Here is a 24,130-nt window from a genome sequence, read left to right on the forward strand (position 1 = left end):
CCTTCTTACAAATGCCACTTTCAATTTCAATGTTAATTAAATAAATTACTGCATTTCTGCTCCAGTGTTGAATTCTGGTCTTGCCCCACGAGCACGTGGTTCTTGCATATCACGCCAAGAAAAGTATAGTTTTCTGATTATCCCTTTTAATCTCCCTCTCCTTTCTGGGCAACAGAAAAGCTTGTCTAGCCAGTGTGAGTACTTTGGGGTTGAGGCTAGTGGGAGGAATGTCTCATCTGAAAGTGGGTTAATCCAATGAGAAAGAGTGAGGTGAGGGAACAAGTGAGTCAGGCAGAGAGAGGTTGGTTAAACCAGAGATGTAGAGCCAATTGGGTCAGGAAAGTAAGGAGGATGTAGAGGGAGGAGAACTCTAGAGCAGGCTAAGCCACAAGCTGCTTTAGTTAAGATTTCGGGGAAGTTTCATATGCAAAACCCAACTGTCCAAAGTAGAAAACACCAAGAGACCAAAGCAAAGGAAAATCTAGGTTACACAAAATGTGATGTATTGGGGGATTACAAACAGAAGAGTATCTTGGGCAAGATGGGCAACCCCTGCAACTTGAGACAGAAGGAAGGCAGTTTATACACTCACTAAGTTAAACAAAGGTAGACTGCTATGTCCAGCATGGCTCCGGGGGTTGACCTGACTGGGATGGCAAGATAATGGATAAAAGACAGACACACAGACAAAGAAAGGATGGGATAGGGTAGACTGGGATTTCTGAGGGAGAAGCCACAATCCCTCTCACCCAGAAGCTCAGCATATTTGTTATATATAGTTGAACAGAAAAGCAGGGTTATGCATACAGCTGAATCAATAAGGCAGGGCTTAAGGTATACAGATGAGGCAAAGGGGGCAACATTAGCTAATCTCAGTAGGAGCAGTCCCTGTTGGGGAGCTGTCTTTGGGCCATAAACATCTGGAGGAAGCCATGGTGGACATATTCTGCACATGGTGTCAACATCTGCACACAGACCGTGTCCATGTCAATAGCACACATACACTAAGGACTTCACTTGATCCCTACAATGGACCATAGGCAACTGACAAGTATGCTGAGCTTTCTCAGAAACTGTAAGCATGCCAAGCATCCATTAAGGAACAATTCATTGGAGGGCAAGACATACTCTATTTTAATTGATTTTTTCATTGTATAGGGATTTCATTTCACACCAGGGTCATCTTCTGAGTAAGATGGCAACTACAACCAAGATGGCTGGAGTAAATTCAATCCAGATCAGGGCCCCTACATATAATTATTAAAGAGATCCTTTGTCCTTCTCTATGTGGTAGAATGGGCTTGTCCCATTTAAAGACCAAAGATGAGTATAAAATGTTCATTGCCTTCAGTGCTACAAATTCCAGGTCATGAAAATTGCCATCTATGAGAGGCAGTGTGGTAGAACAGGAAGAACTTGAATCTTGGGGTCAAAAAGATTAAAGTGGAAACTGTGTAGTCTTGGAGAAGTCATTCTTGGCTTCAGTGTCTTTATCTAAAAACAGTGATAGAGAACATCTACCTCCTAAGACCACTGTGATAATAAAATGGGAGTCTATAAAAGATTCAACATGGACGTTGGTATCTAGTAAAGAATCAACAGATGACAGCCCTTCTCCTTCAAAGGTGCCTATCATAATTTGCCTTATATTTCTAGTTCATTCTATGAAGCATATGCCTCTTTCATTCGAACCTTAAAGCTATTGTGAAAGCAGGCTGTGTATGAATCAATTTTCATATGTTTTTACTTTTTAAGTACTATGCTCCTCTAATTATAAATATCATGGGATGTATTATAAAATACAAATAGTTAATAAAAGGGGAAATCTCCAATAATCCCCTTTCTCCAAACCAAGACTTGATGAAAAGAGTTTGTGACAACTCGTTCCACCCACATTTTGTCGTTGTTTACAAAATAGAACCATTGTGCAAGTGTGATTCTCAGAATGCAGAACAAGAGAGTGAGGAAAGAGGAACAAAAGAGTGTGAGAAAGAAGGAAAAGTTTCATAAGAATAATATGTGCAAAGTTTTCTTTAACTTACTGGAAAAAAAAAACCAGCAGGATGGCAAAGCCAACTCAAATAATGGTGCTAAGTTAGATTTCAATCTTGTTAACGTGCTAAGGACCAAAGCATGGCACCTTTTAGGATTATTTAGCATATAGTTTAATATATAGAATTAGTTTTCTAAAGACACATTTAAAGTGATCATTTTAGAGCCAAGGCTGATGTGTTAGTTCAACTGTAATATTATTACAGCTAACTGTTGCTCTCAATATTGTGATCCAGGATTTTTAAAGGACTTTATTTTTTTTTTTTTGAGGTGTTTTTTAAAATTTTTTTTATTTTTAGGTTCACAAAAATTAAGACAAAAGTACCAAGAGTTATAGCATTTGGCCAGGGAAATGGCTCAACAGATAAAAGCATTTGTTGTACAAGTCTGATGAGCCAAGTTTTATTTCTGGAACCCATGGTGCCATGGTGAAAGGAAAGAATTGAGTCCCCAAATTTATCCCCTGACCTTCATAGATGCACTGTAGCACATGTACATACTCATACATAATACATAAAGAGATTCTCATCACACTCCTTGCTCCCACACCTTCATAGCCTCCCCGATTATCATGATGCCTATAATCTAAGTGCTTGTGAGAGAGTGGCAAGCTGATTGGGAGTTTCAGATTAGCCTGGACTACATAGTGAGGTAGAGGTCAATTTGGGATACAGAGCAAGAACCCACTTCCCAGCCATCCTCCCACACCTTTGTACCAAACTCTGGGTGCCTGTGAACACACACTCTGTTTTCATCTAAGATTCTTTAAAACTTTTCTTTGTAGATGGAATTGAGTGCTGTCCTCTGATAAGACATGTTTGTAGAAAAAGAATGTTTGGCATGAACCTAGCTATATCTTAGAAAGGAATCCTGAAGCTACTAAGAGAATTTAACAAACACTTAGGACATAGACACATCAGTCTTGATTGAACCCTGGCTTTGATACCGGCTTCAACTTTGAGTGTATCATTTAACCTTGCTACGCCTTAAACTCTACTTGTAAAGTAGGCTTGGTATAATAGCGAATACTTTACCATATTGAGAACTGAACATATAAATATAAGTAGAATATATATAAATCTCATAAGTACACACCTTTAATTCAAGTAGGGAGGCAGAGGCAGGTGAATCTCTAAGTTCAAGGCCAGATTGGTATACATAGTGAATTCCAGACCATCCAGGGATACAAAGTGAGACCCTATCTCTAACTAAAGTACATGGTACTGTAGTATACATACTGTATTCATAAATATAGGCTATTATTTCAATTTTTCACAGCATCTCACAGTTCTGTGTCCATAGTCTTTAAAATACTTGTGGAACAAGTGAAAATAACAACTACAATTTATTTACTACATCTTCCTTTATGCTGACTTGCCCATACTTAGCCATCAAAATTATCAGTAGTATGAGAATAGTTGTGGAGACCATGTTGACTACTAGAAAGAAATTCTTGCTTTAGTAGTTCTTTTATCCAAACCTCATTGTTCAGTTTTTCTTTCCCAGAAACCCTTTGCTAGCCTAACCTGTGCCTTCTCTTTCACTCAGCAAGATTTGTCCATATACTTATATCCCCTGTGTCACTTTAAGATTTCAGAGGATATATTTGGGCCTGGTAGTGCAGGTCTGTTAACTCAAGCTACTAGGGCAGCTGAGACAGGAGAAATGCACATTCAAGGTCTGCCTAGGCTACACAGTGAGTTCAAGACCAGCCTAGACAACGTACCAAGACCCTATTTCAGGGGGAAAAAAAGGAATTGGTATATAGCTTAATGGTGTGGCACATGCCTAGCAGGTGCAAGTACTGAGTGCAAGGTTCAGTACTGAAACAAGAACTTTATGTGGTGAAGAGAGTACTTACAGATGTGTTTGCTAACAGAAGTGGCTATTTCCCCTGCCCACCCTCTCATACTCCATACTTTCTCTCTGTGTGTCTGGAAGATGGCTATGTCACAGAAGGACGCCAGAGAGGAGGATCTAAGGGTTCATTTGCATAATGCATCAATTGCAACTCTTCTCCCTTCTCTGGGTGAGGGCAGCAGGTTTTTCAGGTTAGAAGTTACTCCACACCCCTGTCCCTAAACTGTCTTCATTCCTAGGATATTAAGTCACCATCGCTGGAAGGACACATGGGAGAAATGTTTGCCTGATTTGACATTGAGGCACTCTTTTCTACCCTGTGTCTCTCTGTTCCTATAGTTTCTCTCCTTAAGTAGCTGGTTCACATGCTTTTATGTACCAAATTATTATTCCAAATACCATTCCTGCTTTTAACCGAGAGCACAGTAATCACTAGGCAGAAATTCTTGCTTGGGATCTGAAGAGGCAGTGCTCCTTTGGAATTTGATAATATCCTTCACATTCTCCATAAATATCTGTCAGAAGTCCATGTCAGTCTCATATGACAACCCGAGACTCTGTCATGATAAAAACGGTATGAAGGAGTTGAGGCTGTATAAAGAAATCTGCTGTCTCTGAACTATTACATTCTTAAACTAAATCGCCAATCTTTTTCGTTACCCAAGGCAGTTGAAGTTGGTAAAACTACACTAGACATTCGAGGAAATAGGATAACTAGTTAACAGCTCACTACTCAGAAGAGGGAGCTCCCCCAACAGAAGAGTAAAACTGGATGGTGGTGGAAGACCTCACATCAGAATCTTTACAAGTTCTGGAAACATGGCAACCACAACTAGTCTGGTTTTACATTTTTTCATCTTTAATGCTTTTAGAAGTAAATTATCAATCTAAGCCATCTGTCATCTCCTCCATTCCAATTCTTCCCCTACACCCCCTCACCACTATTCCCTTTCAAATCCATGTACCTTCTCTTTTTTCCTTAGAACCCACTGAGTCCATTTATGTCCAATCCGTGTATGGGTGGAGGAACATCTCCTGGAGTATTAGAAGCCTCTCACAGCTGCATCTAAAAGAAAACTGACTCTCCCTCTCCAAGCAGCCACCAACTGCCAATAGCTCCTCAGCTAGGATGTACTTTTAAGAGTTCATCTCACTTTCCTGGTCTGTGAGGGACAATAATTTGTTAGATAATGCTGGGATCATTGGTTTTCTAGTAGGCAGTGGCCAGAACAACATCAATTGTTTGGCTCCTTCTATGCATCTAGCTGACAAGCCCACCAAAGTATGAGATATGAGCATGATGATACATGAGAGAATACATGTATATTTGGCTATTGGGGTTTGTTAATGACAAAAAGATTGAAAGAATTCTACATTCCTCGTTGGCAAGTAAAATCCTGCAGGGAGAACGCAGTGGTCAGTTTCTCTTCCACCTTCCCTTTGCTGAGGAGTCCCCCAGCCCAACACAAAACAACCTGAAGGTGCTGTCTTAGCCATTATTCCTTTAGCCCCTGAAATGAAAATCAATAAAATACTCAGGACAGTAGCAGACACAATGAAATCTTCATTTCTTTCACATATCATAAACACCTCCAGTTACAGTTTAGCTTCATCTGATGTTTACATCAAGTAATAAAATGCAAAGAGACAGAAAAGCTAGATCAGAGGGAATTCCTAATAATGGGATACCAGGTGAGAAATTTCATTCAAACATTTCCTTCAGTGGAGCTGGAGGCTTACATAGTTCCTTAAGAGTCATTCTGGGGCCTGGGAATGTCTCAGTTGGTGGATTGCTTATCTGTCCCTGGGTTCGATGCTCAGCACCACATAAATGGTGCTTGCCTAGCCCTGGGTTCAGTCCTCAGCACCATAGAAACCAGATGCAGTGGCACACATCTGCTGTCCCAGCACTCAGAAGGTAAAGGAAGAAAAATCAGGAGTTCAAGCTACATAGTTCTTAGTTACATAGTGACTTTGAGCCCAGCCTGAGATACATGAGATCCTGCCTTGAAAAATATGCCATTCTGAATATTCCCTGAAGGAATCCTATTCTGCACACCCTTCTATAAAGGGGTGCCTATGAAAGCTTCTAAAAAGAGAAGTCTTTGCTGAATGAGCACTAGTAAAATACTAATGGACTACTAACTCATCTGGGGAGTAGCTTTCTTTAACAATGGGGCCTTCTTAGCCACAGTTTCTCCTTAGAGAAAATATCCCATCTACTCTCTCAGGTAAAGGTACCACAAGAGTCAGACTGTTTTCTGGGAGGTTCTCATTGCTAGTAAGCTGTCACATCCTCTGATCAGTCCAGACATGCCATGGTAGAGTGCAAATCAGCCCAGGGAAACTCAACAATAATTCAAACAATTGAGCAAAGCTGGAATTCAGAGCCTCAGTGAGGCACCTGGAAGTTATTCCAACTGACTTGGTTAGGAGGAGGATGAACTAAATAACAGTGTCTAGTGCTGGTACCCAAACATAGCAGTTAATCATAAAGAAGTAAAACCTATTCAGAGGTCAGTCTTTCTTTTGATAGGCTTACTAGAAGAGTCAAGAAAATGATCCTGGTAGTACATCCTCTCCTTCAATTTCACAGTTGCTCTTGTCAACCCCAAACCCACCCTATAATGTTCAGAAGAAAAAAAATCAGACAATACTTTGTCTTGTTTCAGCCTCACATGATGCCTCTGAGGTCTCAGCCCTTTCCTGATGGTGTCTGCGGCAGCAAATACAATGGAGGTAGTCTATCACATTATGAGTGAAAAGTGAGCGCAATGGGTGCAGGTACTGGAAGAAGAGGAGCATGAATCCAATGGAAATCAGATAAGCAATGATAAGCTGCACAGCAATCAAGGAATGGCAGTAATTCAGTAACACTTTGACTCCAAGGAACTTAAAAACCAAGACCATGATCACATTTTCTACCAATCTCACACTATAGTGCAGTCCCATATGTCCCCAGTTCTGACCTTTGTCAACAAGGTCTCTGTCTGCCAATTTCAACTGCATGGCTGACCAGCAAGAGAAGTTGATGCCAGCGTAGAGGATGGTGACAGAAATCAGTACCACCAGAGTGCCAACCCGGCTGAAATTCTTCTCAATATTGTTTGGCATTTGGGCACCACTCCTCCAGAACTTAACCCAGGGCTCAAAGAGGATGATCAAGAAGTTGAGCACTAAGAAGGGCACAGCCTTCAACTTCAAGGTGGCCGAGAAGAGCACCAGAATCACAAGGCGGGAAGTGATCTCCAATGTCCTCCAGATGGTGATACAAAGTACTTCCAGTGGCCCAAGCCGAATCTTGTAGTCATCGTACTTGATCTGGATAGCCAACATATTGCAGAGTGTAGCTCCATAGGTGACAGATATCAGGGAAAAAACTATTAGGACAGCTGTAAAATAAGGAACGAGACAAAGATGCAATTAGTTGATGTTTGTGGTGAAGACTGTATTCAGAACCAGAGGTCCAGAGATGATGGTCAGGGCTTGAACACATCAATTAAGAGTAGACTTACATATGATCAAGCTATGTACACAAACAGCATGCACCTGGAGAAACATATTTTACAAAGACAGATATAGGAGAATATGTTCAACATCACAGATCATTAGAGACATGAAAATGAAATTCACAGTGAGGGCTTGTAGTTCAGCCCAGTGGAAGCACTTTTGCCTAGCATGCAAAGAATGGCCATAGTAAGCTATTGCCTACTACCTGTTAGAGTGGCCATTTATTTCTTAAAAAAAGTCTAACAAACATATAGGGAAAATGGAACTTTTATACATAATTGGAATATAAATTGATATTGCCATTGTAGAAAACAGTATGAAAGTAACTAAAAAAAATTAAAAACAGAACTACCCATATGATCCATCAGTTCCACTACTGGCTGCATATACAAAGGAAAAGAAATTGCTGTCTCCAAGAAATATTTGCCCTGCTGTGCTGTTCAGTTGTGTAGGCCCAAATTACTCAAGGTCAAAGAATCGGATCTTGCTTTACCCAGCAGGGTCGCATAAGGGGATGATTTGACCATGGGTGTGGTTACCACGTGTTTGGAAGGGTCTACACTTGGCTGTATCTAGGAAGGGGGAGGTCTTTTGCCTCATCCCTTGGCATTGCTATAAAAAGCCCTTTTGAATAAAGTTCTGGGTCATTGGGTATTGATCCAGGTCCTCCCAAAGCTATCCTGTGTTTCTATCTTTCCTCTCCTCAACTAGGTCTCTCTTTCTACCTAATATTTTCTTATCCCTCTCTCCTCAAGAGTACCCACAGAAAGGTGGGGGTAAGTACCCCACATTCAGTGCAGCAAGATACAGAATAGCTAGTATATGGAAACAATCTAAATGTCTACTGATAAGTGCACAGGTAAAGAAAATGTTCCAATTTTAGTATATGTGCTGACGAAGCGAGCACAGAAAATGTTATACACATGCTGTGGGGTATTACTCAGCAATTATATGAAGGAAACTGTATCACTGCAATAAAATGGATGAATATCGAGGACATTATGCTAAGTGAAATGAGCCAGACTCAGAAATAAAAATAATGTATTACCACATTTATAAGTGGAATCTCATAAATAAATTAGATTCAAATACCCAGACTAGGGCAATGGTTTCCAGGGGTTAGGTGTTGAGGGAAATAGAAGGATTTTTGCCAAAGGGAACAAAACTTCTGTCACAAAATGATTAAGGTTGGGGAGCTCTCATGTACAGCTGGACATTCTATTTCACACTGTGATTTTTCTGAAAGAGTTCACACACACATAGTAATTACATGAAGTGATATACATATGTCAAAACTTCACATTGTAGATCTAAAACATATACGCTTTGGATGAATTACAATGCAAAAGTTTAATCATAGCAACACACAAAATAAACTTTCCAAAAGGAATAAGTCTTATGACTAAAACTGAGAAGTCACTGACTTGGGAAGGACACATGTAAAGCTGTGGGCAGACCTAACTGATGGAATGGCACTCTGAGAGAATAGTAAAGGAAAAAGGAAAAAGAAATTATAGGGAAAAATATAATCTTAGGAGACACATTAAAGTCCTTTCCTCCTCTTCCTCTCCCTCTCCCTTCCTCACCCCCCAACCCTCTTCCTCCTCCTCTGCCTCTTTTTGAAACAGGGTCTCATTGTGTTTTAGCCCTAGCTGGCCTGGAACTTGCAATGTAGACCAAGCTGTACTCGAACTCACAGAAATCCTGCCGCTGATTCCCAAGTGGTAGGCCACTATACCTAAATACTGTCCTTTCTAGCTGAAGTCTAAACTTAGATGTTTATCTTCTGCAAAAAATTAGTCTTCCCCAATGATTCGCTCCAGTTGCATGTGCCAAAAACTGTAGTAGAAAACCATGAAGGCAGAAGGGACTATATCTATTTTGCTGTATCCTTACAAGCTAAACACACTTTCTGAAATATAGAACGTTCTTGATAAAGGTTTGTGGAAAAATACTTATAAGTTTACAGTGGCAAAATAAATACGTAGGCTTAGAAATCCTTCCTACAGCTTTGTGGGAGCTTGTGGAAGTCACTGGATATCTATAGGCCTCAGTTCCCTAATTCTCTGAGCTATTATAGGGTTACTTGATTTTGTCATTAGTAATGACAATGCTTCACCCTCACAGTTTGGTATATACTTAAGCAATTGCAGTAGAGTGGTTAAAAAAACTTTAAATCCTATTTTATGACCCATAGCATCCATATTACTGTATGTTAGAGGAGAACCAGACATCTTCCTTACCTAGTCTAACTAAGCCTCAATTGTAGATGATATAGGTGACCCTTCCCTTTTCCTCCTTTATGTTAATATTGATTACTAAATTAATAATAATAATAATAATAATAATAATAATAATAATAATAATTGGGAGCTCTCAAGGAAAGTGGGAGTCCTGGGGAATGCTTATGCAAAGGAAAGTTTCTTCATTTATTGTTCACTCAAAAGCCTCTTGCATCAGGTAGGTCTACCCTGTACCTCTCTAATACCACAAAAACAGGAGATCCGCAGAAGCTAGAACCGTGAAGATACAGGTCCAGCTGTGAGAAAACTGAAACCTTCCCCCAAGAAAATCCAAAAGGAAGCACAGCTCTATTTCTAAAATCTTCTTGAGCATTGAGTAGAATGTTAGAATCCAAAAGACCCCAAATGGAGAATCGCAAAGTGGTTGCTTTTGGCTTTCTAAACCACTCTTGTTCCTATTCAAAAGATATGATGCTCTTTTTTCGAGACAGGGTTTCTCTGTGTAGCTTTGGTGCCTGTCCTGGAACTCACTCGGTAGCCCAGGCTGGCCTCAAACTCACAGAGATCCGCCTGGTTCAGCCTCCCGAGTGCTGGGATTAAAGGCGTGTGCCACCACCCCCCAGCGATATGATGCTCTTTGATAAGCCGGTGTGATCATAGTGGACATCTAGCCAAGTGGGCAATGCTTTCCCTGCAATTGGAACTCAGCGAATGATAGTTGTGCTGTCAAAGGAAGAAAACTTGATGCTTCCAATAAGTACCAAACCATTTCCATAAGTCTCTGTACAAATAGACCAATCATATGAGGTTAAATGTTGCTACAGTCAGAAACATGGGCTCCTGAACTGGACACTGAATCTAGTCATTCCCATATACTCCTTACAGAACCTTGGGGAGGATTTTCTTAACTTCTGTGTCTACCAATTTATCTTTTGTAAAATGAGGACAGTAATAACCTCATAGATCAAGTTGTTGTGGAGATTAAATGAAATAATTATATGCAAAAGGTTTAGAGAAATGTCTAGAAGCCAGTAAATTCCATGTAGCTGGCCTCCATCTTCTACCTCCTCCTCCACTCCCCCTCCTCCCTCCCTCTTTCTGAAGACCTGAATGGAGAATTGCAAAGTGGTTGCTCTTAGCTTTCTAAACTGCTCTTGTTCCTATTCTTACCATTCAACACAGAATTGATTATTCATATAAAACCCCCATACCTAAGTAATCTAACTCAATCCAAAATGAGTGAAAATTTTCCTTCGGTGGGCATTGCTTATTAAGATTGAGGAAATGGAGGCTGGAGAGATGGCTCAGCAGTTAAGAGCACTTACTGCCTTGAAGAGGACCTGAGGTCTCTTTCTAACATCCTTACTGGGCAGCTCACAATTCCCTGTAACTCACCCCAGAAGTATCCGACGCCTCTACCTCTACCCTCCAAAGGTATCTGAAGTCATGCACATACCCCCACACAGACACATACATACACACGTACTCATAATTAAAAAAAAAAAAAAGAAAGAAATCTTAATGGCGAACTAGGTGGCTCAATGATCAGGTGCACTTGCTACTTGCTCTTATAGAGGACCCAGGCTCAGTTCCTAGCACCCCTATGGTGACTCATAACTAGAGCTCCAAGGAATCTGATGCCCTTTTCTAGTCTCCACAGGCATCAGGCACACAAATGGCACACATGCATATGTGCAGACAAACTCATACATAGAAAAGTTTTTAAAAGATGTAGTAATTGACCAATTGATCTCAGAAATGAATCTGGTATAAAAATCCTGCAAGAAAGGCAAAAATATAAGCAATGAATGTTTTAGTATGTAAAAATTGAGTATTTAACATATGAACTCTATGTTATATATATGTTTTGGTTCCCTGCAGTGCTGGAGATTAATGCAAGGCCTTCAACATGTTTGCTAGGCAGGCACTCTTCCATTGAGCTACAGCCACAGCCCAGTATGTGTACAGAGTAAAGAAACGTCTAGAAGCACATACACTGAATGGTTAACAGAGATCACATTGGGTGAGTGATGTTCTAGTTTCTAGTTTATATCTATTCTATATGGTATGAAATGTTACCAAACATCTGACAGTCCTTAGTCTTTAGCCAGGCAGTGGTGGCACATGCCTGTAATCCCAGCACTCGAAGGCAGAGGTAAGTGGATCTCTGTGAGTTCAAGGCCAGCCTGGTCTAGAGAGGGAGTTCCAGTATAGCCAGGACTACACAGGGAAACCCTGCCTATAATTAATAATTAATAATTAATTAATTAATTAAGATGGCAAACTTTCTTACAGAAAATTTAAAAGCTCACACTCTGCTGATTTCTCACTCCCTCTTGGGGTAGATTTTTTTCATAGCTTCCCAGAAATTTTCTGTGTGGATACAATTACCTGTCTATCAATCAGTTTGCACATTTGACACTTTTGGAATGCAAACCTATTTTAACTAGATGATGGCCCAACTCCCAAAATTCTCAGGAAGAAAAACAGCATCGATTGCAGACAATGTTCCCCTCAAACTACTGTCACGTGTACACTTATAAAGCTTTCAAACCAATAGAACTTCATAAACAATTGTTAATGGAGAAAAGGAGATAGATTTGTCCCCTTGTGTGGGAGCCCACAAAGGTTTCCTAGTGAGATCTGAACTTGCTTTACACAGCAGAACTGCATTAGGGGATGGCTTGACCACATGAATGGTTACCAAGTGTCTGGGATGGTCTGCACTTGGCTGCACTGGAGGGAGGTCTTTTGCTCCACCCCTTGGAATTCCTTTAAAAGCCCTTTAGTAGAGACAGAAGTGGCAGGTGAGTTTTGGTCCAGGCCCTCCTGAGGCTATCCTATGTTTCTTTCTCTCTCTCCTCTGTATTTCTACCTACATATTCCTTCTCCCTGCCCAAGAGTACCCTGGGGGAAAAAGTGGGGGCAGGTCCCCCACACCCTTGCATTTACTTGAGACAGAGGACTTTGTCAAACAGGGTCAGTACTTACTAATAAAGAAATGGCCTAAGCTGTACCCACATCTGAAAGAGCATCTGCCCAACCAGATGAAGCAAACTGGGGCTGATAAAATTCATTAACAGTATTTGATCTCGGACATCAACAATACTGACTCATATTTCACCCTCTGCCAGAGGATTTACTCATCTAGGAACTTATGTCAGTGACTGCCTAGTAACTTCCTTCAGAGATCACAGAGAAAGAAGGTCAGATCTTGGACCAGCCCTGACCAACCTGGATCCATCCCACACCACTTTTCTATTTCTCCTATACCATGGGAGAAAATGATTAAATCTGTGATTCTTTAGTGAAGCTAGCTGGAATCAACTAGAGTGCTTTTTACAAAGACTCTTGGCCTTCCCACACTCGGTGATTGATTCAGGTCTGAGGAGGGAAGAGAAATTTCGAAAGACCCTTCCAAGCAAGGTATGCTAGCTCTTGGCCATACAATAGTTCTAGCACTTGTGAAGCTGAGCAGGAGGATTGCAATGAGTTAGAAATCAACCTGGCCTATATGGTTAGTTCCAGGCCAGACTGGAATATAAAGTGAGACCCATCACCAAAAACAAAAAAGAAAGGAAAAGAACTTCCCCATATGATTGTGATGTATAGAACTATTTGAGAACCTTCTCTCTAAAGGTGGCCATCTCTCAACAAAGTAAGCAACTAGCAAAACAGTGTACACATTCCAGAAAGGGAAGTTTTTCTTTTATTCCGATGGCTGCTGTGACCAAAGAGTGTGTTTGTGAATTTTTTAGTATAGACATAGCTGTCCCAGTTTAAGAATTCTGGCAGGTCTGAGATGTCTGCCTCCCTAAGCTCTACGCTGTCCAATAGAACTTACTGTGATGCTGAAAGCACTCCAAACTTATGCCATCCCAGAACACTAAGTTGTTAACCAGATGCAGCTACTGGGCATTTGCAATGTGGCCATCATTACTGAGAAAGTGCACTCTTAGTGGTTTTTATTTATTTTCTTTAAATTGCACACAAGACTAGTAACCAGTATATTGGCTAGTTCAGGCCTAAACTTCTAAGATTTTTGGTTTAAACAGAGCCCTCCCTTATCTTGACCCCACTCACCTCTACCCAGGGGGACCTCTGCAGAGATCAGAGTCACATAAAGTTGATAGGTTAGCTGGGGCACTGAGCCCAAGAAGGCTTGAATCTGTGACATGCGTTTGTAGGCATTACGGTGCATAGCCAGGGTCCGGATGGAGTGGCCCACCTCCCATTCTATCAGCACCTCCTGGCCATTTATAAGCATCTTCTTTCGAGTGAGGCTGACATAGGGCTCCTCTTGCCCCTCTTTCTTCCACAGTGTAAGGTACTTAATCATGGCCTCCAAACATCTGCGGGAGTAAAGCATCACGGGGAACTTAGCTAAAATTGTCCCAAGAAAGGAAGGTGTCATAAAGGGAAAAATCTGGGGGAGGTTGTATTACATTTTTGGCATTTCCTTTCTTCTTTCAATTGCTCATGAATCAAGGGTTGGCCATACCTGTACAAGTCACTTGGGTCTAAGGTTTTTCTTCTGTTTGGTCACCTACTGGCCTACGAACACCATTTCAGGAATACTTTCTTCTCTACTCAAAGGATTGTTTTATCTCCTCAAAAATGTGCCTGTAGTTTTTTAAAAAATGTCTCACATACAAAAGTATTAAGAAATACTATGTTGTGAGATAAAGATGAAGGCTCCCAAATGCCCTGATTTTCACAAGACCTTAAATTCCTAAATTCAAACATTCTTTGATAAATGCATTCAGCTTCATAAATGAGATTCATAAGTTCTGCTTTTACAAGAAAACATCTCTTTTTGAGTGCCTCTTTCTGGGGACAGATCCTTTTTAAACCTGATTCTTTTTTTTATGAAGAAATAACCTTACCAGAGCATATTACCGGTGAAGTCTTGATGACAGTCTATTTCCTGTTGTGACCCTCCCACTCCTCCCCCATCAAAATCTAAAGCTCTGGCAGCTCTGCTGCAGTAAACAGAAGAGAAAAGCAACCAGTGCGCACTCTGTTGTTACACCTGAGTGTGCTTCTCCCCACTTACCCCGGAAAGAATGGAAACTTGCCTATTTTTGACAAGAATATTTGTAGTGGAAATGAAGACATCTTCTCCAATAGATTGAGGGCAGAGGCTCTATTTATCTGTCTTCCAGCTCTTATCACATAGTGGGAATTTGATAAACATTTGCTGAGCAAATGAGAGAATGAGAATGAAAAAAAGAGAAGGCAGGTGAGAAATGGCAGAAGGTGAGGGTAACCGAGAGTGATTTAACAGGAAAATAGATTAAAGACAAGTTCAGGATTGATGGGCTTTCAAGGCTTTGACTGTTAATAGGAAGGTTTAGACTATAAGTACTGGCTGCCAGTTTCCACAGGGTGCCCTGGAATTTTTTTCATGTGTATTACTCCAATACGTACAGGAGAAATTTCCACATTTGAGCACGTGTGTGTGTGTGGGTGTGTGTGTGTGTGTGTGTGCGCGCATGCGCGCGCGCATGAATGCACACAGAGGCACACGTGTGCCACAGTTTGTGTATGTAGAGATCAAAGGACAAACTTGGGTGTTGGTCCTTGCCATCCACCTTATTTGAGGTAGTTCTCTGTGTGTACACCAGGCTAGCTGGCTGCAAGCTGCTGGGGATTTTCTTGTCTTTGCCTCCTATCTCACTGTAGGAGCACTGGGAATACAGGTCCAGCTGTACATGGGTTCTGAGGACCTAAACTCAAATCCTCAGGCTTGCACAGTAAGTGCTTTATCCACTGAGCCATTTCCCAGGCCTGAAATTTCCATTTTCTACAGACAAACTGTAAGACCTGGGTGAGAAAAGGAAGGAAAGAAAGAAGAAACTGCAAATCTTTCACTATTTAGGGAAAATTGTCTAAGCACATTTTCGAGCCCATCCATACTATTGCTTAACAAAATATTGGAGCAGTGGCATGAAGTATTCTGTGTATGCTTCTATTCTTGTGGCTATTTTGCTAGTTTAAGCAAGAGTTCTTGCCTTGCTCCTGAGGTACAGTTAAACCAGGGTACATCTTCATTTCCAGAAGCATGTTTGCATTTCATGTAAGGGAGCTGTGCCCTAAAAATCAAACTCTTACCTAATGAGAAAAGGAATGGGTCTTGAAAATAAGCATATACATAGTATCATTTCTGGGTTTGTAATGATTTTTCTGAAGAAGTACAAGCAACAAATGGCTGCTGAGGGAGGGAGAATCAGTCTTGAACAGGAACAGACCCCATGATAGGTTACCTTGTGGTCAATCCCAAGTGGTCAGCCTTAAACACATACACATATGAACAACACTAAATAGACTCAACAAGTTATTTATATGTATATATGTAGCTGGAAGTCCCACAGCATATATAATTTTATATTTAATATAAATATATAATACTTATATATGTATAAATATAAAAATATAATTGTTATACATCAATAATAATTAAAGAAGAGTCATGAATTTGAAAGGGGTAGGGGGACACAGAAGGAGTTGGCAGGGAAAGAGATGCAAATGATATGAATACAGTATGTATATAGGAAATTCTCAAAAATATATACAATTTTAAATTAAAAAAAAAAAACCAATTACTCTTCCTGCTGTGGGCTTAGAGTAACCAAGGTTATAAATGTGTCTCAATCCATGTGCACTACACTCTATGTAGAGCAAAGTCAAAAACAGCTTAGAAGGCCACAAACAAACAAAAAAAAGGAAGTAGAAACTGAGGGCTGGGTACTTGCTAAAATTTGCATTCTCTTCAACTGCTAATTTAGTATATTTCATTTAGAACAAGAACAAAAAATGGCTGTCTTGAGTCTCTAGTGACATCTTAAAATTTCATGGTTCCAAGTTAAAGATAAAGTCTTCCTTTTATAGCCAACTTGAAAAACTTAGATCGGGAAAGTACCTTTAGATCACCCAACCCAAAAGTTACATACAGCCAACTAAGTCACATCTGGATAATACGTATTTAGTATAGCCCATACTGCATTTTTTGCAGGTTGCCAAATTTAAAATCATGAAGTTTCACATTAACCCTGTCCTGGGAACTAACTTCTCCTCAAAAGCTGGGTCTGGCAATACTGAGTCTGAGTCTGAATTCCAACACAGAAACGATAGGTTAGAATCTTTTTTTTTTTTTTTTTTTGTGGAGCTGAGGATCAAACCCAGGGCCTTACTCTTGCTAGGCAAGTGCTCTACCACTGAGTTAAATCCCCAACTCCGGTTACAATTTTTAAGTGGCTGCCTCCTAGATAGGCACGTCCCAGATTCCAACTTGCCATGGTATTCCATTTCTTTAACACTGTGACTTTATTTCCATTTATCAACATATGTGAGACTATTTTCTAATTCTTGACCCACTTGGTCCATTTATAGTCTATGCCTAGCCCCTGTGAGCACTTGGATTTAGAACACAAGGTCTAGTCCAACCCATTTCTTTACAGACGAGGGAACTGAGGCACAAGGCATTTTTAAGAGATGCCACTAAGGCCATTCAACTAGTGAATACTAAAGAGAGGACTAGACTCTTGAGCTCCTAATTCAGGCTACTGCTTTGTGAAGATATCCCACATTTTCTGAGATGGAATCTAACCAGTTCCTCCTTGTTTAAAACAATACTGATAAACATTTCCCAGATTTAAGGAAATATAATTGACAAATGGAATTATATAGATATATAGATAGGTAATAGATTTTATGAAGGGAAGTCCCATTCTTAATACATTTCACAGAGTGTTTGAGATCTCTAATGATGAGCTATCTTCCTATTGTGATTCCAACACTGACACTGTGACCCGTATTCCTCAGCTGACTGCAGGTGTTTGCCTCTCTTACAGTCATGACAAACTTGGTCCATTCCTCCCTACTGACTTCATAAGTTACACAATGTTTCTCTACCTGGAAACCTCATAGCATCCGGATGAGTCTGCAGACACAGATGCCCGTCTCCCTACAATTAAGCACATTCTCACCTTGCTCACAGCAATCGGAATGGGAGTAGCCGATATACTACTGCTCTTTGCTGCTAATTCCAGACAGAGGTGGACCACCTTCCTTGGTCCTTCCAATCTGGGTACATATATTGCAGCAACAAAACATGAGATAAGCAAGAGACTGCTCTACCAATAAAGAAATTGAACTTCATTGAGTTGTGGTACCAGCTGGCTACCACCTAGTATATAAAGCACTTTCCAGATATCAAGTAACTTTAGAAATTTTGAAAATAGCAAAAAAAAAAAAAAAAAAAAAAAAAAGCAATCCCAAGAAGTTCAAGTTGTGAAAACTGAATGTGGGACAGAATGGAAGTAGGAATGAATGATTATCCATTTAAAAGGCAGAATTCAAATTCTAGATCTTGGAGGCTAGGACTACAGCTCAGTGGAACACTGCTTACTCAGTATGCCCACTACCCTAGGTTTCATTCCAAGTAAAGTGAAAAGTCTAGCTATAGCCCGAGAGCCACAGGGTGGCCACATGTGTTGATCACATACCTATTTCCACAACACAAACTCAGTAAAAATTGTCTAATAAGTCATATTGGTGATATTGCCCATCATTTTTAAACACATATACATGCCACAAGGTCACCACAGTGGCACACAAGATTCTAGATAAGGTTATGGGATAGTAGACAGGGAAATCGAGTGAGAAGGAATGAAAGAATTAGATTAGAAACACAGTATCAGATCATAAATATTAGCTTCATCCTCCTCTGTACACATTTGAAGGGGTTGGTTGGGGAGAGATTTAAAAATGCTCACCTGATAACAGGTCCCAAGAGGATTAGATGCATAAATAATGACAGTGGTCTGTCTTTGGCCAGGTCTCTGTGGACAAAAATGAGGGTCAACTGAACCATAATGGATGAAAACATGAAGAAGGAAAAGGTGTATGTCATCCAGAAAGTTTCATTATTCTTTCGATAAATCCTAACCATATACAAGGCAGACGCAGCCTCCCCACAGTACAGAAAGGTGGAGAAGAGGATACTAAATGGAAAGGTAAAGCGTGGGTTAGGCCCACGGATGACATCTTCTCCCAGTGAGGAAACTGGAACCACATTTGGCTCCTCGGGAATTTCATAAACTCTGTCCATTGTGGAGAATCTCTTATGGTCTGGAGTTCAGAGCTCTTCCCCATCCATCCCCAACAGAGCCCCTGCTGTCCAAGGATCAGTCAGGTGGACAGTGTTAAGTCGAGTTCCTGAATGAAGACCAACAAGTCAGAACAGGAGCCGCCTCTCTTCTAGACTTAACTTGGCAGTCTGGAATAGAGAGTCCAGAAGTATCTCTTTGAACTTCACTCTTGATTGGCTGGAATGCAATCATCAACATAGGTGCTGAGAAACTTAGACAAGCACCCCAGCACTGAGTCTGCTATCCAATTCCTGGTGTGTGAAAAGTCAAGGAACAGCAGTTTCCACCGAGGCTCCTTTCACAGTCCCCCAGGCAGGGGAGTAGCCACTCTGGGGTGGCACATCACACAGTCAGCAGCTTCTCCTGAGGAATTCTCATCAGTGTGGCCTCTCAAGTGAGCAGAGAACTGAACCAAGGCAGAAGGGGCACAGCCTGGAGGATTCAGTTCAGCCTCTGGAGGATTCAGTTCAGCACCTAGGTACCCATCCAACCGTATCCATCCATCCAACCTGCTGCTAGATTGTGCCTATTAGCTTGCCTGCTCGCGCTGGCTCACCAGAGCGCTCTCAGGACCTGCAGGGAGGCAAGGGTTCTCAGAAGGTTCTCCAAGCCCCGCCCCTAAGACCGCCTGGCTGGGGGCCGGAGTAATGCCACCACTGTCCCCAAGCGAGGTCTCCTTGGAAAGAAGCGGCGCGCCGCCGGTAAAGAGTAGAAGAGGCTGGAGGGGTTTCTTCACCGAGACACTTTCCTACGAAAGGCACAGTTTGAGAAGTGCGGCGGGTCCTGGGCTTTGGGACCTATGGCACCTGGATGACTAGGGCGTGGTGGTGGTGGCGTGGGCCAGGCGAGTGGGAGAGACAGCTGGGGCAAAACAAAATGAGCCAGAGTTCCAAGACGAATAGCCAAGGGATGCTCCAGGTAGCTAGGCACATCAAAAAGGAGCCTGGGCCAGTCTTCCGCAACATTTCTCACCATGACCTCAGGAGCAAGGAGGGAGCCACAGCTTTCCTCTTCTCCGGGAGCAGCAGCAGGCACCCACTTTTACCCCTCCCTCCACAGCTAGCTAAAGTGGCTCGCTCCCACACTCGCTCAACCCACGCGGTTTAGGCAGGTGTGTCTCCCTTGGCCGCAGGGTTGAACTTCCCCAGGTCCTATTGCCCTCCAGATAATATCAGAAAAGTGGGGACCTAAGAGGGAATTGGGTCAGAGTTTCCTGTCCAGGTAAGACTGTATGCAGCAAAGGGAAGATTGAATCAGATAGAGATCAAAACTCAAAGCCAGCCCACAGACACTGAAAGCACATGTAATGCCTTGATTTCTGCTCTTACAAAATGAGGCCAGGACAGAAGCTTCAGAATAAACTTTTAGGTCTTTGGTTAAAAGGCTCTGAAGAGGGGCCGGATTCTAAACAGACTGGCAAAGAGCCAAGAGAGATGTTAGGGAAAACAGAGAGGGGTGTCTTAAATAGCTCTTAAAACCGCCTGGATTTTTAAAGACAATCCTCCCCCACCTCAGTGAGCTTTTGTTTTCATGCTTCGTTTGCATAATCCTAAACCCCAAGGAAAAAAGGAAAACAGCTGCCTCTGGGTGATATAAATGTAGCACCCTGTGCCAATCTCCTTCTACCACAGGAAGTTAGCAAAAGGAATCTATGGGAGGAGTGGCCAGAGAGCAGCCACCAAAAGGATGGATGACCTCAAGGCAGATTTAGTCTTTGTTATTTATGGTGTGTGTGTGTGTGTGTGTGTGTGTGTGTGTGTGTGTGTGTGTGTGTGTGTTAAGCTCTCTCAATTGTCACCTCCTTTCCCAAGAGTCAACTGGGGGACAGATTCCACTTGGAAAGGTTGTCCTCTGAAGCACAGCTGCCCCTGGCCTAGCAGCTGGCCAGGGAGGTTCATACTTCCTCTTTTGTGGTGACACTATTGTGATCAACTTCTTAGAAACTGTCGGATGGCTTAGAAGATGGGCACTCCACCAGTGGGACACAGGACAGAATCTCTTTGCACTGTTTTCCTTTGTTATTTATTTATTTTTCTTGGGGGAAGGTTGTTATTTTGTTTGTTTGTTTTTTAAAACAAGATCTCACTATGTACCCCTGGCTGGCTGGCTGGCTGGCTCACTCTGTAGACCAGGCTGGCCTCAGAGTCAAACACATCTATCTGCCTCTGCCTTCCAAGTGCTGGGATTAAAAGTATGTCACCTGCTTTAGCAAACAGCTTATAAGGAGGATTTCAGGCAGGATGACCGATTTATCCACTTCACTAGAATAGGGTGACTTAGTCATCCAAACACAAAAAAGCAAAGCCATCAAGATCGTAGGATAAAATTGCAGTGTTCTTTCTGCCTTCTGCCCCATGCCTTCCTTCACCACTCCCCAATACATAGCTCTACAGTCTTCCGATTTTGGTCCCAAATGACTGGTTGGCTTGCCTGACAACTGAGGCTATCTGTAATCACTGTGGCTTCTCTATAATTTGAGTCGCCCACGCTACCATTCTGCACACCTTTTACACCAGTCCAGCAGGTTTGCTCACTTAGCCATACTCATCCTGCTCACCCCCACTTCTGCACCTCATTGATGCCATTTACAGCTCGATTCATCCCTTTCTCCATTAGTCCCAGCGCTAATCTTTCAGGGGTCACCTCTAACCCTGTCAAGCCATTTCTAACCCCCTCTACCCTCATTTTTCTTTTCTTGTGCTATCTGTATACACACTCTCTTGAATGAGTCCTTCAACTCTGTTTGCTCTGCCTTCCCAACAGGAGTGCGAATATAGGGAGAATGCCTAAGGAATGTTTAGTGTGACTCTCAATGACAGTGATGATGAACAAATGGGATGATGAAGATTCCTCCTGGTTACTTCCTCCATGAAGTCAGGCAGGAGTCAATCATACTCTACTCCAAATGCTGTAGCTGTAGCCATTATGGCTAGGGCACAAAGTCTTTCAGCTGAATATGCAGTCTTAGTCACCAGCTCAGCTCACAGAGGATGTCTGTCAGTCCATGGATCTGTCCCTTCTCAGGCAGAGATATTGTTTGTTTGTTTGTCAGCATGACATTTTAGTCTCAAATTATGAATTATTTCAAGTGTGTTCATTTTTATGTCCCAACTAAATTATTATAGGATCTTAAGGGTAGGACTCCTGTTATACTTTTATCAGATCCCCCCAGGGCTATTATAAACCTGTAAGTTTCCTGCCATCTGATTCCTCTCATCAACCAGCTTCTCTCTTTTCAGTCTTAAGACTCTCTGGCGCTCTAGGTCACTAAATCCTTTGGTCTCTTATTTCCCTGTTCCTTTGCCCTACTGGAAGAAACTAACTGAGAACATCTCTGTCTCTAATATTCTTAGGTCCATTGGTATGTTAATTTTCATATTGCTATGGTAATATACCCAACAAAAGCAACTTAAGGGAAGTGGGATTTATTTTGGCTCACAATTTCAGGGATACAGTCTATCATGGCAGCAAGAGCAGGAGGCAGCTGGCCACAGAGCAGCTACAGTCAGAAAGCAAAGAGTGATAAATGTCCATGTTCATTTCACTTTCTCCTTTTTATTCAGTCCAGGACCCCAATCCATAGAATGCTATCATCACCAGCAGTAGGCAAGTCTTTCCACCTCATTAATTTTATCTTTATAATCCCTCACAGGCATACCCAGAGACTTGTCTTCTAGGTTAATGTAGATCCTATTAATTTGACAACCAAGATTAGCTATCACAATCAATTTCTATGATCAACTCTGGTCTTCTTAGGACAAGGGACACTGAAAATGTTGATAGTCATGAGACTCCTAAGGTCCCCAAACCCCTTCCTCACTAAAAGCACAAATCTCTAAAGATCTCTCAAGAGGTAAGTAAAAGAGCTAGTTAATGGCCATCTCCTGTGACCAGATTGGTGCCTAGCCCAATTGTCATCAGAGAGGTGTCATCCAGCAACTAATGGAGGCAGATGCAGACCCACAGCCAAACATTAGGTGGCATTTGGGAATCCTACAGAGGAGGAAGAGAATTAAGTATAGGAGCCAGGGGGGTCAAGGACACCATAGGAAGGCTCACATAATCAACTGACCTGGGCTCATAGGGACTTGCAGAGACTGAACCAACGACTGCAGAGCCTGCATGAAACTGACCTAGACACTCTGCATATATGTTGCAGTGGTGTAGCTTGCTCCTCTTGTGGGACTCCTAACAGCAGGAACAGGGGCTGTCTCAGACTCTTTCACTGGCTTTTGGGATCCTAGTCCTCATACTGGGTTGACTTGGCAGCCTTAATATATAGGGAGGTGTTTAGTCATACAGCAACTTGATATGCCATGTTTATTGATACTCATAGGAGACCTGACCTTTCCTGGATGGAGACAGAAGAGGAGGAGATTAGTGGATAAGAAAGGGTAATGAGGGAGAGGGACTGGGAGGGGAGGATGTGGAGGGGGAGGCTGTGGCTGGGATGTAAATAAATAGATGAATAAAAAAAGAGCTAGTTAAGTGAAGCTTATACATAGTCCTCTGAATTCTGGGTTGTGTTCCAGGGTCTATTTCCCCTTCTGTAAAGGACCAGAATTATGCAAAAGGGGCAGGCTGAAGATATGACTTCTTATCCACATCTAACTCCCAATTCAGCATGAAAAAAGACTGAGTCTACAAGTCACCTTGTCTAAAAGGTCTTGGTATTTTCACAGTATTGAGAATTCCTCAAACTATGTAATGCTTGGGAATAGTGTTGAACATTCCAAGCAACTGCAGCTAATAGAAGAATGTTCATAAGCCTTCCAGGAGCTGTGCTATAAGAGCAGTAGATGGTACTCACAAGGGAAGAATTGAGGAAGGAGAGTAATCAGCACTGGGTGGCTGATAGAACACTCGTAGAACACCAGTCTCTGGGAGGTGATGGGTAGAGAAATCAATAGCTAGAATAGAAGGATGGCTTCCTTCTATAGAATGCTCAGTTTGGGCTCCTCAAAAGAGATCTAAGGCAAAAATCAATCATGTATCCTCTAGGACTTGTTTTGGTTTTGGTTTTTTTTTTTCTTTCTTTTTTTTTTTCTATGCACTCTTTAAGGATAAAGACTCTGGCTTTTCAAAGAATAGCCTATTCCCTCATTAGTATCACCCATAGATAGGATCTGAGCCTGAAATCAAAACACAAGTGTGTTCATTCTATAACCTCACCCCTGGCATTTTACTTTTTTAAAAAGCTACTTATAATGGAAAAAATTAAAGTGAATATCTAAATTAGCTTTGAAGAGAAAAAAATGCTTTCACAAAATGTAGCATGGAAATAGGGATGATGTTGTCAGGCAGCTGGCAAGC

The 24,130-nt window shown here is 41.7% G+C and overlaps 1 protein-coding gene across 2 annotated transcripts in view; it reads right to left on the bottom strand.

Annotated features, from left to right (window-relative positions):
• Positions 1–5,819: 5,819 nt before the first annotated feature.
• Positions 5,820–24,130, bottom strand: part of Xkrx (XK related X-linked) — a 76,507-nt gene continuing 58,196 nt past the window's right edge. Inside the window, exons 2-4 of one of the 2 annotated variants that reach the window (XM_036174813.1) lie at positions 18,443–18,508; positions 13,749–14,017; positions 5,820–7,304 (exon numbers count right to left, since the gene is read on the bottom strand). In XM_036174813.1, coding sequence (XP_036030706.1) covers positions 6,559–7,304; positions 13,749–14,017; positions 18,443–18,508 — 1,081 coding nt within the window. In that variant the 3' untranslated portion in view covers positions 5,820–6,558. Of the gene's footprint in view, positions 7,305–13,748; positions 14,018–18,442; positions 19,821–24,130 lie in introns of those variants that run through there. The other variant, XM_036174812.1, reaches the window with a different exon arrangement.

This window comes from Onychomys torridus, chromosome X (assembly GCF_903995425.1).
Source record: "Onychomys torridus chromosome X, mOncTor1.1, whole genome shotgun sequence".
Classification (NCBI taxonomy): Eukaryota; Metazoa; Chordata; class Mammalia; order Rodentia; family Cricetidae; genus Onychomys; species Onychomys torridus.